The sequence below is a fragment of the Octodon degus genome, unplaced genomic scaffold (assembly GCF_000260255.1).
Source record: "Octodon degus isolate 3935 unplaced genomic scaffold, OctDeg1.0 scaffold00011, whole genome shotgun sequence".
Taxonomy (NCBI): Eukaryota; Metazoa; Chordata; class Mammalia; order Rodentia; family Octodontidae; genus Octodon; species Octodon degus.
In genome coordinates, this window is record NW_004524587.1 from 5,423,052 (window position 1) to 5,440,251 (window position 17,200).

The following is a 17,200-nucleotide window of genomic DNA, read 5'->3' on the forward strand; positions in this document are numbered from 1 at the left end:
GAGAAAAGAAGGAAGGAAGGTTAATGAAAGGTTTCTCTTGAAAAAGTCACTAGAGTCTTCTACTTGTTCTTTGAAAATCACTGCCAAAATATAAGTAGAATAAAAGTTCTACCTTCAAAGACCAAAGGAAAATACAATGTAGATCTTTTATCAGCTAGAGAAGATGGCTATAGCCCAAACTCTTCTTGGTTAAACATGAAGTCAGCCTGAACTACTGATCATATTGTGTCTTTATTTGAAAATTATTACCCATGAATTACTAAACAAACAGAGGTCCAATTTTAACTTCTAAGAAACATAAATCAGACTGAATCACCGTTAAACTATTACATAGTGAAATATTAAAGCAACAGCTTGATGTATTGGCACTTGAGATCTACATTACTAAGCTGGGTTTTTAAAGCAATGGAGAGGCAAGGGCAAGCACTCAAGAAATCAACAGGAAATAGGCTGTACTATTTTTTGCATAGAAGCACAAGAGAATATGAAATGATTTAAGAGAATCTTAAGTTTAAAACAACTAAAATTAATACCATAAAAAGGAAGGAGACACAGAAGCTAGGCCTGCATAGAACCACAGGGAAAGATGATTTCATTATCATGGTTTTAAATAGATGGAGTTAAGGTCAGTAATAACATGCTGGGGTGGGTACTGATGGGGCAACGTGATTGCTGCCACTTAAAGATCAATCTAAACTAACCTCCTGAATAGATTTGAAATGAGTAACATCTACTCTGCCAAGGACACTCGCGTGTGCCACAGGAGAATATAAGGTATATTTCTGTCTCTAATGTTTATTTGTGACTTTTGTAATGTCTTCAAAGTCACTTAAAAGTCAGTTCCTGGTTTCTTTATCTGGAATACATAGAGAGTAACTGTGGACTCTCATTTTACACAACAGTACCGTGGAGATCAAGTGGCTCTATCAGAATGCCGTGGCACTTGTCATTTTCTATCACATTAATATTATTTCACTATTGAAAATATTTATAATCTTATTTATTCATCTCAGATAGTTTTCTGAGCTGTCTTTAGCCAGTAGCTATTATGTGATTGTAATAAGTGTATGATTTTATACATGTATTTATTATTCTGTTTCTATAATGGCTAATTAAAATTCTAAGACTTCATTGCATGTAGAGAGCACTGTGTTACCACACAACAGTGAGGTGTGTTGACCTCATGTATTTTTTAGTCTAAAGCAAAAATACACCAGGAAAATTATCTCCTATGCACAGATACATATTTTTACTTGAACGTTTTTAGTACAAACGGCCAATGAGTACATGAAAAAATGTTCACCATTTTGGACCATTGGAGAAATGCAAATAAAAACACTGAGATCCTGTCTTACTCCTGAAGCAAGAGCTCTCATCAGATACATTTTCAAATAGTAAGCAAAGCAGGAAAGAAAAGAACAGGAAGGCCAGAGAGATTAAAATTAGGGTGGCAATCAGAAACAACTCTGAGGAAAAGATATTCAAGCTGAATAAGTGAACACATGTAAATAGGAATCAGGAGAAAATGGGAAAAGGGAAGGGGTGGGCATGGGAGAGGATGGAAGCAAAGGACGTGGTCCACAGGAAGAGGAACCACTAGCAGATCACCCTGAAGGTGGGGCGGCTTCTTTCCAAGTTGTGTTGGGACTAGTCAGTTTTGATTTAGTATTTAACCCTAGGACAAAACATCTTTAACCCTAAAGCAGTGTCTTTGTGGCCTTTCATTTTTTTAAGTCCAGTGTGTTTAATAAATCCCTGTGAATTTTCAGGACTTCTATCCCAGAGATTGTCTTCCCAGCAGTAGGAAGATGCTAAAATCTTTAGGACTTTAATCTCCTGCATCCTGCTTTCTCCTGGAAGTCTTGATATTTTGTCTTGGAAATGTGAGGTTCAGGAATCAGCAACAATAGAGGAAACTAAATAGGCAGGGGCTGGGCTCTCTTCCTCCAGCTTCCTTCTCTTGAACTTACCCTCTTCAATTCATAGCCTCTCTGGGAACTTTGAACTTGGGACTCCCCATCCTGGGAAAAATCTGTTTTCTTTCTTCTTGTCCTTAGAAAAAGGCCAGGTAGATGTGGATATCCTGAAGTTTACTTTCTTTCTCTAAAGAACAATCCCCCTTTCAAGTTTCAACATGTTTAAGTTAAATTTCAAATCTTGGAAGCAGTTTTTTAAGACACATGTTATCCAAGACTTATTATGGATAGCTCAATAAAAACTATTACCATGATATACCTTTCTTGTTATGAACATTTATAGGGATTCTGACCCATGCATTTAGGATTGCAAAATGGACATATTCTAAATTCTATCATTCGTTTTTATTTATTATATGATTATTTTTAAAGAGAAACTCTGCTTCTGTTTAGTTACCTTGGTACCAGCTACCTAGGAAAAGTAGGCTACATGATGTTTTCTTCTCTTTATTAGTTTTCAAAATAAGGAGTTGGATTCTTAATGTCTCCCACTGGTCACCAATGGGGCTTTTAAAGAATTGTCATCAAGAAACATTTCACTCAGATGAATTTAGTACATTTCAAATCTCTGCAGTTACTATTCTTGTTGAGGCTAAAACATTTATGTCATTGTATACTTGAGTACCTGCTGCCTTGGTCCTGACTTCATTTGGCATAACTCAAGGGCTTTCCTGGTTCCTTACTGTCTAATATTGTAAGAGCTGACTTTCCTGTAAGAGTAATGGAATTCTACATATCACAGTACAATCTAGAGCTATAAATTTTTCACAGAATGACAAAATTTGGTTTTTTTTCTACTTTCAGCTGACCAGTAGCCATCTTCTTTTCAAACCTTGACATAGAATAGGATTCATCAGCTATTGTTTACCTGATAAGTAGTTAAAGACAGGAACTGTATCTCATTCATCTTGATTAAGATTATAGCAATTAATATTGGGAGTTGCTCAACAAATATGTATTGAATATTATAATACAATGATAGCTATCCTTTTTTTTTCATAAATCTAACTACCTTTCACTTTTTTCTCCTAGCCAAGCATAAGGTGAAACCAGCATTGTAAGTAGAGGACTGCTTAGCTCTCCTTCAGGGGATTCCTCACCTAGATGACTATGTGTACATGCCAGGCTGCTTTCTTCTATTTCCCATGGATGACTTCTTTTTTATTAACTTTATTGAGAAACAAATAGCAATGAGACAGTTTCAAAACCGATTAGTAGGACAGTTTCAATAATTAATACATTGCATATTGTTGTCTTCATAGGGGTTATTCATAGTACAAGATGCAGACATGATATCCTGTCTAAACACTATTAGTACAAATCTTTCTTTTCATTGAATTAAGAGAGAATAGCTGTGTATCTATCCTAACTATTTTGTATATGCAGATACAGAATGGTCTTTCATTTATATCCCCTTTTTTGTTTAGGTTTGTCAGAGATATATTAATATGCTGAGCTGTAAAAGGCTCAAGTCAACAATTATTGACATTGCCAGTCCTACGGGTAACCCACTATGATTCAAATGGCCATAAATGGCTTCTAAGCTGAAATGTACTGAAGAGAGTGCTGGAGGTTAGATCTTACCTGGTTTCCCAAAGTTTACACATTCGAGGCTTCTTTTTTAAAGCAGTGCTATTGGGAATGGCGGGAATTTCAAGAGGAGAGATCTAGTCAAATATCTTCCATTCATCAGACACCTGCCTTTTAAGGGGATTTTGGGTCTCTATTTTTTCCTCTCTTTCTTTCTTGTTTCACATCCTGGACAGGAGAGAAGCAGTTTTGCCACACATCACTACCAAGATGTGCTTTGCCACTGTCCCCAGAGAATGAGGGCCAACCAATGATGGGCTGAAAACTGTAAAACTTAGAGCTTAAATACACATTTTCTCTTTATGAGTTCATTTTCTCAAGTACTTGTTTGAGTTACAGAAAAAGCAACTAATGCAGACACTATCCAATTTCAACTTTCAGTATCCTTCTATTGTGAAATACAAAATTATTTTAAAAATTTACACACATTTTGTATGTATTCATTTATGATCCGTTTATTAACTATGACCCATAATTTTCTTTTAGCAGTTTGAAAGTAGGCAAGTAAGCGCAAGATTTGCACTTCTTTTCATTTATTCTCATCCTGTCTTCTTACTTTATCCTCCTTGTGCCATGTTCCTGATCTTGAGGAGTTGGACATGAAGAGCTGCTGGGAAAGAATTTCCAGATACTCAGCAACCCTGCCTCTATCCGTTCATTCATCTGTGTAGGGACTGACGTGAGAAAACTCACTTTCACTTGAAACTAGTATCATGTAGGCTTGCTATGATTGGGAGAAGAAAGAGCAGTCTATGATGTTTGGAAATATCCTCTAATCCAGAAGTGAGGTACCAGGAAAGTTGCCAGAAATTGGTTCTATGCTGAGAAAAGAGAATGAATAAGAGAGCTGTCTTGGTGGAGGAATGAAGACAGGGCATGTGGTAGTGGCACTAGGCATCATGCAAAGTCCCTAAAGCTGGAAAAGAAAATCATAAAATCTTGTCAGAGAAATGGCAATTAACTCAACATGACTGGACAGTTGCATCCTTTCTTTCTTAAAGAAGAGAACATCATGGATTACAAAATTAGGATGTATACACTGGGACTACAGGGAAAAAAATAGAAATTGTACCAAGGGCAATTACTTCAGCAATTTGTCCACAATTAAAGAACATTATCTCCTGTGGCTTAATTGAAAAACATTATCTCCTGTCAGGTACGTTCACTTTCACCCAGTTATTTTCCTTCCACTGCCTTGGTTTACCATTGATTTTTTTTTCTTTATAACATTTAGCAAGGAAATATTCCTTTATCATCCAATTTTTTTTCTTTCTTTTTGTTCCTTTCTTCCATCACTTTTTTCCTTCCATACATCTCTTCTCTACATCTATAAACACACTCACAGTTGCCAGGGTATCTAAAATTTATACTTTCCCTTTGATCCCATAAAATTTAGCTCTATTTCACTCATTACTCAGGAAACAGCTTCAAGTTTACTGACATAAAAGTAGAGCATGCTCTTTGATATGGATTTTCCATTCACTTGATGTCCTTTCATACCATGTTATTGCTCTCACTTGTTGGGGTAGAGGGCCATAAAATTATGTGTGCTTCTCACAAAAGCCATGTTCCCTGCAGTAATCACAGGGGCCTGCTCACATCTCTTACTTCAACAAACACATGTATGAGGCACAAGAGGAGGTGCTGGTATAAAAATGTTTATACTACCTGAAAAGTAGTCAAAAGGACTTTAATTGAAGCAGAAATGCATGCTAGGTTTCAAGATTTAAACATATGACCTTACACTTTTATGAACACAGACATGGGGCAGACACTTTGCGATATACTAACAGTAAAGATATTTAGGTTTCAATTTTATTTCCTCAACCTAAAGGTTTGGAGTTCCAACATCCCATATTTCACATGTCTTTGAACTCTATGATTCAAAGAAAGAATTATCTCTCCTGTTCCCTTCCAGAACCAATTTGTTTTCCAATGATACCACTGTGTAGATAGGTATGCAAATTCAATAAATGTTTCTTTTTAACACACAATGATCAAACTCTCCCTAATCACTATCAATAGCATATTGTGAATCTGCCTACTTCTTTACTAATTACTACTCTAGTTCCAAGTTCTACCATGTGTTGAAGAACCAGGGGAAAATCCCCATAAATACCTGCTGCCTCCAGATTTACCCCTCCAATCTGTACCCCTCATTTCAATCAGGATGACCATTCTCAAGCACACACTGATGATCTCCACACTCCTCTGTCCATAGTTAACCTGAGGATGGCTACTTCTCCTATCTGGGCTCTTCTCCAACTTTCCATGTAAACATATCTGCATCCTACTTTCTAAACCTAGTGCTATAAACTTTCTTATACTAATTTCAATGTCTCAATCACTTGATCCTTCACCTCCCCACTAAATACAGTATTTTGCATTTCGTGGGTTCAGTTTGTCAACCTTGCTCATGTCCATCTTTACTGAGGAAAGATAGATCACTTTAGTATTTCTCCTACCACCTAACACACAGTAGAGTTCTCCCTTGGCAAGTGTCAGCATATACATGCTCAAGTGGTCAATTCATGCATGATTCATGCAGTTGTCAAGAACACTGGCTTTGGGAATTGAGGCAACTAATTTTAAAACCCAGGACTAAAACAAGTCATGTGATCCTACACGAAGTTCCTAATTTCTCCAAGGTTCACTTCCTTCTATGTCAGAAGATGTGATCAAATCTGAATGAGTGGTTCAGATAAGTCATGAGTCACACTGAAGCCATACAAGTGGGAAGGAGTAGGCAGAAGAGTCTGGGAGCCACACACAAGTCCCCAAAGCTTTCCTGAGTTCAGAGGAGGCTTGTTTAATTGGGCATGGATGGGCGTTCCCTGGCTATGTTCCCCCATCCCCAACACCACTTTTATCCTTGTAGGGCCTACAGAAAAATGGCTTCATGTGACTGGAGAACATCCAACCTGATATTGGATGTGGGCTGATCATGAATTTATAGCCAAAATTTTGCAGCTGAATGCTTGTACTGATAGCACCTGAGCCCTTTCTTCTGAAGGCAAGAAAACCAGTGCTGCCAGCTACAATTCCTGTGCCAGGCAGCCCGCAGCAAGCTCCATGGAGCACTCAGCAGTCAGCTCTCCTTGTCTCCTCTTACTTCTTCCTGAAATGGTGATGTCCATGCTCCAACTTCCCTGGATTGTTGGGACCAAATCAGAGTAGTCTCTGACATTAGTGACTAGTCAGTAAATGATAGCTGCATAGTACATTGTTTGATAAATAGTGTTTCCCAAGGCTGGTGCTATGGTAGGTGGAAAGTGTAGTCATTATGGTGGCATATACAAGGGACTAAATTTCATTTTTGCTCAAATACTTTCCTACAAGGTCCTTATCCCAACCCACTCTTGGATTCATTTCTGGTTATTTATGAGTATATTTTTTGAGTAAGTGCATGACCTTTTTTCCTTCAATAACTTAAAATGACACAATCATCATTTTACATTGACCCCAATTGTCATTTACATGTGATTAAGTATGAGTTTAAAATCACAATCACATTGGCCCTCAGCCCTGAACCAATGATAAAAGGATATTCGCTAAGTATGTGAGAAGTTCACTCCCTCCAAAACAGCAAAGAGATTGTTCCACAGAGTCTGAATCCAGAGAAATGAGGGGACACAGGTGTCATCCCAAGGTTGATGGCAACTGAGAATACACTGAGCCTCTCAGAGTCATCATTATATGGGGATCATGAGCAGTGTTCAGAAGACAATGTTGAATTTACAGCCAAGATTGAATGTGTATTAAGAAAATGAAGTATTTAAAATTTCCTACTACCTCTAATACTCATTTTCCTCTTGTTCAACAAGTGGTCTTAATGATTAAATTAGAAAATATCTCTAAAAACACACATGACACACAATAATGCTTAATTTATTCTATGCTAAATAAATATTTTGCAAGGTGAATGCTGATAATAACTAGAGAACTGTTATGGATTCTGTCTAGTTGTCCTCCCAAAGCAGTCATGGAGTGAGTACTTCTAGAGTTCAAGAATAACTCATGATCCACTGGGATTATGGGTTTTAGTACTACTGGCATTGTGGATGTGAGTGCTACACCCAGCCTGAGGCAGAGAGCCTGAATGTGATTTAAGGGAGACAGAGACGTTGCCATTGTCGCTGTTGCTCCTCCATTTTTCTCTCTGCTCTTTGCCACCACCATGAAAGATTTCTCTCTGCTGTGTGTCTCTCTTGTTGGACCCATCTGAGTATGGACTGAATCCTCCAGTAACTATGAGCTAAATAAATCTTTCTTTCCTTCTTTTTGGGTGTCAGGTATTTGTCCCAGCAACAAGAGAAGAGTAACTGAGTCAAGAATGTACAAGAATTATGAAACATTTTACACTTTGTTTTGCCAGATTTCATCACCTGGCATGAGCTTTGTCAGACTCTGTGTTCCAAAGACAAATAAGACTGACTAACTAAATTCGAAGCTCCAGAGTCTTAGAGTGCAATTTTTTAAGGATGTTTTTCCAAATGCGATCATGGTGAAGTGAGGAGCTAACACATAACTGGAGAACCTAAGCTACACTGCTGAAGCCAAGAAAGCCAGCCACTGAGTTGGGCAGATGGTGTGGAGTAGGCTGTCTGATGGCATCCAACAGCTCTGCGAGCCAACAGCTGGAGAGGGCAGGAGCTTGAGTCGTGGGCTTGGCCGCAAACCCAGTTCTGCCACTTCCTGGCTATGTGGCTTGAGCAAATCAGCCATTCCCAGATTAGCTATCTCACTTGCAAAATGAGGAGATGGAGTACTGGAGTCATCTAGCAACATTTATTTGGGTTCTCTTCAGCAATCATAAATTGACTAGTATAGTGTATATATATCAAGCATTCAAGAGCGTACAATAAACATTCAGCCAATATCTTCGACTTATAAAATTATGATATTATTACTATTTCTAATTCCATTCTGCTGTTGTTGTTGTTGTTGTTGTCATTATCACTCTGAAGCCTCTGGAGGGAACATAGAGTTTGACGACAGAGGTAGGCACCAGAAACATGACTAACTATCCGAGGATCTTAGCAACCTGTACAATATGGTGTCTCTGTTTAAACAACTTTGAGTGGCTTGACTTCCTTACAATGTGTTTCACTTTTATGTAAAAAAGGAAACCAGATTCTACTAGCAATTGCATCACAAAATGATAGAATATGTATGGGGAGTGGGACAATCCACTCAGCCCCCCTCCTGTCCCTCTCTTGGCCAGGAGCTTTCCTTCCCTCAATAAATACATTCTGCTCATAAGAAAAGAATACGTGTGGGGGAAAAAAGTTTTGAAATGCCTAAAAAATAAATATGTACTCGAGGAAATGAGGTGGTGACATTGAAGTCCCAAGTCCTCTGCTGGGTACTTCCATGGACTAGTTGAGAGGCACCAGAAAAAATTACTGAATCTCCCCAAACCTCAGGCTGTTCATCTGATAATTGTAGATCATATTAACTAACACATTGTTCTATAATAAAAGATCATCTAATAGGATGGTGTGGCTTGAGTGGGGCTATCAATAACTCTTGGATCCCTTCCCCACAAAAAGATATAATAAAATGCCTCATTAGAAGGACTCTAAGTGAAATCTGTGGTTTCTACCTTTTTATGTGAAAAATATTTCAGAGACATTTCATATTCTGGCAGTGGTCTTTAGTTTGTGTATTAATTTATGCTGAGGGCATAGCATCCTTAAAAATGAATTGCATGACATTTTATTTTTAGGCTAGAGAGAAAAACAGCTTTGGTTTCTTAATAGTTGATTGGTTATTCTAAATGAACTGCTATCTCTCTTGTTAAATTTAGGGTGTCCAAATGAAACATGTACAAATATCACCCCTGAGGGAAAGTTCATACATTTGAAGATTAGGTTCTAGTCAATAATATTAAATTTGAAAAAAACGCATTCTGGTAGATCTACAAATATGTAATCCCAAACATACATCTATCCCTGTATCATCCACCTATCTGTCAACAAAACACTCTCATCTCTGAATGTTAAAATGTTAAAGTTGAACAATAAAGTAAATTTGACATGGATGGGGACAAAAAACCTTCTACAAGTGTCATTCCTATCTCTATATCTCTTTATATATCTAAAAAATCAATTTCAGTTTGCATTTTGGCTTTTAAACATCCCCTCTGATATCCACTTCAGTGTGCTGGAGAAGCAAATACTTACGGTATGCACATCCAAACACTTCGATTCGCATTCCAATTCTGCCCTTAGGGCTCCATGCTAGAGGGGTGAAGCGTAGAAATCTGGCTTTGATAGAAGGCTGGAGCCGATAGTACACTACACTGTCTGCATTTGCATTCCCTGAAAAACCCTAGAAGAAAAAGGAAAGAATAAAATCAGTGTATCTGGAGACCAGCCATCTAGCTTTGTCACCTAGAACATCTCCAAGCAATATATGCTTTGCTTTTACACTACGAAAAGTGTCACCTTCTTTAACAAAACATATTAAAAGTTCTAGCAGAATGTCTCTTTATCCATAGACATTACTGTTGCCTCAACTTTCGATTGAGAGTACTTTAAATTTCACTATACCCATTAAATGGCTCTTGACTACGTATGATACCCTTGAAAACAATGCCTTCTGTCAAATGCAGATTCAACATAAAAGTGTATAAATCTGTGGCTGTTACTGTGATAGCACAAAAATGTGAGAAAATGTTGAAAAGCTATTGTACAATTCAGCCAAGAAGTCACTCACATCCTTGATGACTGAGGGAAGCTGACATGTTCCAGCTGTATCATTGGCTCAGGTATGCACAAACAGAAGCTTCCCCAACACTCAGGTGGGAACTATACTGTAATATCAGGTTACTAAGCCTCATCAGCACACTGCCCAACACAATATTCAAACTTGTTAAGGAAAACTGGGGACAATAAGAATTTGAAAAGCCCTGTAATTAAGACTTATAGAGCCTAGAATTCAAAAGCTAGAGACCTTCAGAAGGATGCTGAGCCAGCACAGGCAAATTACAGATGAGGAAATAAAAGGTCAGAAAGGCAAAGAAAACCTCTGGTGTTTGCAAAACCATTATATCGAAAGAGCAGGAGCTGGGTACCTTCCCCACCACATCAGAAGGCATTACCTGACACACAGCTCCCCTGCAAATCCTACACCTACAGCACCCAACATCTAAGCCACTTTTCTTTCCTGCTGCATGAAACACTTTAGACAGGTAGAAGTCAGCAAGAAGCAGTAGTTTTCAATCATTTATATTTCATTTTTATTTCTCCCCCTTCCCCTCCTCTATTTCTTTCTAGTCCTCTTCTTCCTCTTTTTCAAAACTGTTAAGGAAGCATATTCAGGAATAGCATGAGGAACCTTGTCCAGATGCAGGCTCATGGTAAGTTCCCCTACCATGACAGGATCATCACAAGCCTAGGCTGATGGGCATAGACAAACCCTTCAGAAGCCCTAATGCTCAGGAATTCTGTTCCTTTGTGTGCTTTTCTATTCTGCAAATATCCCATGACCAGCTACTTACCTAAAATATTTTCTAACACATTTAAAATAAAAGTTGATTGTCTCCTAATCAACTCAATTTGATTCCCCTGAATAATCAATTATTTTCACCTCCCACCCCTTACATTCTGTGCTCAGGTTTATAACTACAAGTACATTTGGGATGGCAGAGCCAAACTGTATCCTGTGTACAAGCACCTGTCTTTGTCTGAGTTACACTTTTTTTTTCAGAGCCAGGGATTGAACTCAGGCCCTTGAGCTTGCCAGTGAGTTACTTTCCTATTGTGGAGACACAAAAACTGACATCCACAAAGAAAGGATTTATTTTGGCTCACATTTGTGTAGATCTCAGTCCACAGTTGTTCCCAGGTCAACATCACACATAGCTGTAAGCTCCTTGGTAGACAAATCCAGTATCACATACCATGAGCCAGTGACACACACCCACAGTCCAGTGTCACACATCCATGGTCCAGTCCCCTACCTACCAGTCCATGAGGGTTTGAGAAGACATCTAACTATCAGCCAGAACACTCTTCACCTACGACCACCTTGTTTCACCAAGTGGTGACTCAAGAACCAGCACAATAGATTCTTCTTGATGGTTTTCTTCTGCTTCCCATCACCACCCACATCCTCCATCTCTTCACCTATGAACGGCATGAAGGCAACTTAAACTATGTTCTCCCACTTCTTGCTTCACCCCTTAAACAAAATCCAAACTCCTCCCCTAAAAAGTAACATCAACCACTGAGTTTAACTGCATTGTTCTCTCTGAACAAGCTGCATTGAGCTCCATTCAGGACTTCTACACCAGCAGTTGATTCTAGTCTTAAAAATTCGGGTCCTTACACAGTCTTCTCCTTATTTCATTTCAAATCTTTAGCTGAAATACTGCAACTCAAAAGGCCATTTCTCATTCCAATTTCTAATGCACCTGGAGCCTCCACACAGATCTTCCTATTTTATCTTCTTCATATTCTTTATTACTGTGGAAGGAGGTCTTTGTTTGCATGATTGTTACTTGCTGGTTTGTTCATAGTACCCTACCAGAAGACAGGTATCACTAAAGCAGGGAAATTTACTGCCTTCCATCCAAAATACTAAGAATACTCCTTGGACCCAGGTGGTTGATATTTGTTGGATGCTTATGCTTAGAAAAGACTGGGCTGAAAAAGCAAGCTTCAACATGTTTGTCAACCACACAGCTTCTCAGAGCACATTTTCATGTGAATGTGCACTATATCACTAAGACAAGGACAGTTGCCTAGTATGTCTCAAATTTGGTCACAAAATATCTTCTCCCCCATCTTCAAAGAGCACATTGCTAGATTAATGTTTCACAGATCATAAACAGGGAACAGTGTTTTATCCCACATGCACCTAGACGCTAATAATCAGAAATTTCTAGAAAGTTCCAGTTCATTCCACTAGTTAGTATTTTTACTAAGGGTTTACTAAGAAAGATGGTGTGTATTCTATATTGCCCTGCTTGACCCCCATTCCCATTCTATCTCTACAGCACCATGGACTCTATTTTAGTAGAAATTCAGAACATTTGCCTGAAATCAGAACACTTGCATGAAAATCTGTTGTCCATTTACTCTCACTGTTCTTGCAGAGTGGCTGGTTGATGTGGGCTGTTTCTCTATCTTAGACTGAACATTAAAATTTCCAGTGCCCAGACCATGGAAATGAGTATGCATACATGCACGTGTCTGTGTGTGTGTGTGTGTGTGTGTGTGTGTGTGTGTGTGTGTGTGTTTACAAGTTCTTCACATCAGAAAAATGTGCAGCCAGGGTTGTGAATTCAATCTACAGATACCCAATTCTAATCCATGGCAACATGCTGTCTAATCAGATCTCATACTTTTGGTTCTTTTTCCTGGGTGCCACTGGCAGACTAATACATTCCCTAATTATGATTCCTTGCCAAGTGAACAGCTGGATGATTAATTATATAACACTTCAGAAGATCTCACTTTTTTCAGAATTAATGTAAGTTCCTAGATTTAGATAGATGTCACTACAATGATTTCAGCACCTCAAGGGAATGGAGAGAAAAGATGCACTGTGGGGGTGACAGCCCGCAGTTAGATGGAACGACATCTGGCTGTGAACAGCAACCTTTTGCTTTTACCTGATTGATTTATGAGTAAATTGAATTTTGATGCCATAAAGAAGAAATATAAAATGTTTATTTTGTATAATTAATGAAAATATCTTCATCGGCACACTCAAAACTTTTAGCCATTATCGCTTCTGGAATTGTGAAGTTGTTGATCTGGGACTTTCAGCACATTACAGCTAAATCTGGATTTTTTAAATGAGCATGTAATCAACTTTATAAAATCTAATAAAAGAAAGCAAGACAAAGCTATAGTGAGCATATACAGTGATGCAGCAGACAAAAGCATTAGTTAGGACCATGCAGGCTATCTTAAACATTTAGTGTCTTTGTCATTTGGGAAAATGTACATCATTCTGATTATTTAGTAAAGTAAACTGATTTATAATATTTGGACTATATCATTCTACTTATTGAATTTTTCCATATCTAACATATCCAAGATTTTTTGAGGGGTTTCAATACTTAAGAGAAGAATATTCAGAGTGTCTGTGGATGAAGCCTGAGATCGATGCTATATTATTATATAAATGAAAAGTTCAGGGCAAGCTATCAGCTTCAGCTCTATTCCCTTTGCTATAAGACTCTCTCATTGGCTATTAAGATTTTTCATGTAGCGTAACAACTAATAAGTAAAATCATAGGCTTAAATGCTGCCTTGTCTCTAAAAACTTTATCACACGAATATTTGTCTCCCTTTAAAGATTTTGCACTGTAGCTATGTCTGAATTCATTGGGCTACTTGTTATAAACACAGATTTTGAGTTCCTGAGCTCACAGATGAAAGGGGAGGGCTGTAATCAGCATTTCAAACTCATTTTATGTGTATGGTCTCTGACTCAACACATTCTGACTTGTGACTAAATCCCAATCTTTACCCTCTATTTGTTCTCAACACTTAGAGAAGAAAGGTTTGGGAAGGAATCACTAGGGTTAACCTCCAAGGGAAGAAGTTAGCAATCATGGGGTTACTAAAAGAAAATAGCATAAGCTGAGCAGTTTCTAAAACAGGCATTTATTTCTCATAGCTCTACTTCTAGAAGCTAGAGAGACCACAATTGACAGTCTGGGCAACTCTATGAGGTTCCATCTCCCAGTTCCTAGAATAAAGCCTATTGACTATGTTCTTACATGCTAGAAAGGGAAATGCAGCTCCTCTGGGCTATAAGGATGGTGAGATCTCTCCAACCTGGAAGGTTAGGATTTCAACATGAAAGTTGGGGAGAAAGCACCACATCAAGCAAGAAGCAAATGTGTTCTACATTATCAACTTAAATGTCTTCAATGTGAAAGTTTGTGGCTCAGAGTCAGGCATAGCTGAAAGGTATAGTCAGCTTTAATATTTGCAATAACCCTGTCAAGCAGTTATTTTTGTACCCACTTTACAACTAAGGAAAATGAAAATTATAGAGGTTATGCGCCTAAAGTCACAGAGCTAGAAAGTAGCAAAGCAAGAATTTAATTCCAGGCTGTTCTGGCTCTAAAGCCCATAATTTAGCTAAGTCATCAAAAGGCCTCACTCCAACAGCACATGAAAGTAAATAACCTACCCTAGAGGAAATGTGATATGTTATCTGAAGCTTTTTTGCTTTTTCTTGTAATTTCTTTTAAAAATCATTTATGCATTTGAGAATAATGAAATTTGGATTATTCCAACTCACTTCGATAGACAAAAAGGATTATTTCATTACTTTTCAATTTCTCAATATTACTGGAGTAGAATAAAAATAAAAGATACATGTTCAATAATCAATAAGACTCTTGTATTGAGAGAGTAATCTCACAAAATATAAAAGAAATGTCATTATATCTTGAATATATAAAATATCTGGAAGCAGAATTGATTGTGCATCTTATATGCTCAAAATCCAAAGATTTAATTATATTTGTCTTTGCTGTTAGACCTGATGATTTTTAAACTTAATGAGGTGTCACCAGATGATTTAGAAGTATATACTAGCTAAAGTAATTTATAGAGTGAATGAATTAAAGTTTCTCACTGTATTTGGAGATTTTCCTCAGTGATTCTAAAGTTTATGAAGAGGCATAATAGGTACTAATTTCCTTTTCAGATATTAATTGAATAAGTCATGTATAAAAGCTAATACATATAAAGATTGCCCATATGGCAATTTATAAAGAGCTCTAAAAATCACTATAATAAAGCAGAAATATGGGATCAGTTATCTAGACTTATATGGCAAACTGTAATTACATACCAATAAGTCCACCTTCAATCAAATAAACAGCAACATTAGTAGAAATTCAACACAATAAAGACAAGCAAACTCAAAAATCCTCTTGTCATTATTGCTCTCTCTTATTATGAGCATCCTAGTGACCTATGTGTAACCTACACATGACCTATTTTCCAAGTACAACTCATTTTGACATAGTCAGCTAACATATGGCCACTAAATAAATCATAGCAACAAACTGCCAAATAAAAATCACTTCTTTATTTTATGATGTAAGTTATAAATCTTTGCTAAATGTGTCTCCCAGGAGATTGTTTAGTATGAAAAGTACAAAAGAAAAGCAAAGGGAAAAAAGAAAAATGACCACAAAGAGAGGACCTTGCTAATACCAACCCAGACAAAAATAACTTTTAAACATATTGAGTAGGACATTTTAATTATATCTAGAAATGTGGACTCAATCTTAAATGTGATGTAATATTTTGTTTTAATAAAGAAACTTCAATGACAGTCTAGTAATTTAAAGGATCTTCAAATATAGTAAATCTCTTTTTAATTTTTTTAATTTGTAAATAAATCTCAATTTTCAAAATAAATGAGAATAGAATTTGAGTCGTATAAAATCCATCAGAATGGATTTATATTACTTAAATCCATCTGATGGTTTCTACCACCCATGAGAAAATATTCAATATCATAAGAGTATTTCTTGAATGGACAGGCATCAATTTTGTTTTTGTTTCTTGCAGTACGGGGAGCCAATCCCCAGACTTTACGCATGCTAAGCAAGTGTTCTACCATTGAAATCCCCCAGCCTGGGCATCAAATTGTAACAGCAGTACAGAGGAATGCCAGCTCCTATATTACAACCTGTAGAGCTACAAGGTTGTAAAATATATGATTTAGGTCCTTTTAAAATAGAAAAGCTTGAATTCTCAAGACAGAAAGATCAAATGACAAGCACAGCAAAAACATGTGAAAGATACAATCTTTGCTATGGTCCATAATTATTGCTAAAACACAGCAATAAATCATTCTTTGGAAGCACATAGACAGGTCATCAAGTTTCCATTTATATGAAGATATTAAAGGTATAATTTGGTGGAAGACTAAATTTTTATTAAAATAGAAAATATAGTTTAACCACTAAACAAGTCTATTAGTGTTGTATTAGTCTAAGAAATTCTGGACAGATCCCCCAGTGGAATATAAAATGGGGATTGATGAGCCACAAGGACAGTAAAAAATTAAGCATCTATGATCCGATAGAACAAGAAAACCCCATTGTTTTGGGATGTTGTTGTTGCTGCTGTTTTTACATTTGAGGTTCTTTCTGCCCAAAGGTGAGTAAAGGATTCCTTATGAGAAGAAACATAAGTAGAGCAGCATACTTGACATTTTTTTCACTAGAACAGGGATAAAATTTTAGTTCTACATCACTGAAGGATGAGAATGCATGGTGTTGTGGGTTTCTATAGGTTTTCTGTCTGAACCTAGAGAATCTACAGTTTGATTTGGGACACGATGCGGTAGCCCTCATAGATTAAACATCAGTTTTCTATTTTCTCAGTCTGTGGAGTTATAGTAAGGTGATCAGTGAGGTGCAATGATCCTGGTTGTGTGAAGAAGTAAATGAAATAAACTCCGTAGAAAGATGCCCTTCTAGGACTTAAATTGCTTGTTCACTTTTCTTTTAAAATCTCCTACACACACACAATAAAAAACATAAAAATCATCAAAGACTCATCCTAAAGAGAAACTTACTGTCTTGAACATACATGCTTACATATGGCAGGATCAAGATATGGAGTCACTAGGGCCGTTGA

The 17,200-nt window shown here is 37.2% G+C and overlaps 1 protein-coding gene across 5 annotated transcripts in view; it reads right to left on the minus strand.

The window, feature by feature from the left end:
- Positions 1 to 17,200, minus strand: part of Cntnap4 (contactin associated protein like 4) — a 236,333-nt gene that overhangs the window by 124,721 nt on the left and 94,412 nt on the right. For all 5 annotated transcript variants that reach the window (XM_023709353.1, XM_023709356.1, XM_023709355.1 and 2 more), the window contains exon 3: positions 9,752 to 9,899. In XM_023709353.1, the coding sequence (XP_023565121.1) occupies positions 9,752 to 9,899 (148 nt within the window). The remainder of the gene's footprint in view (positions 1 to 9,751; positions 9,900 to 17,200) is intronic.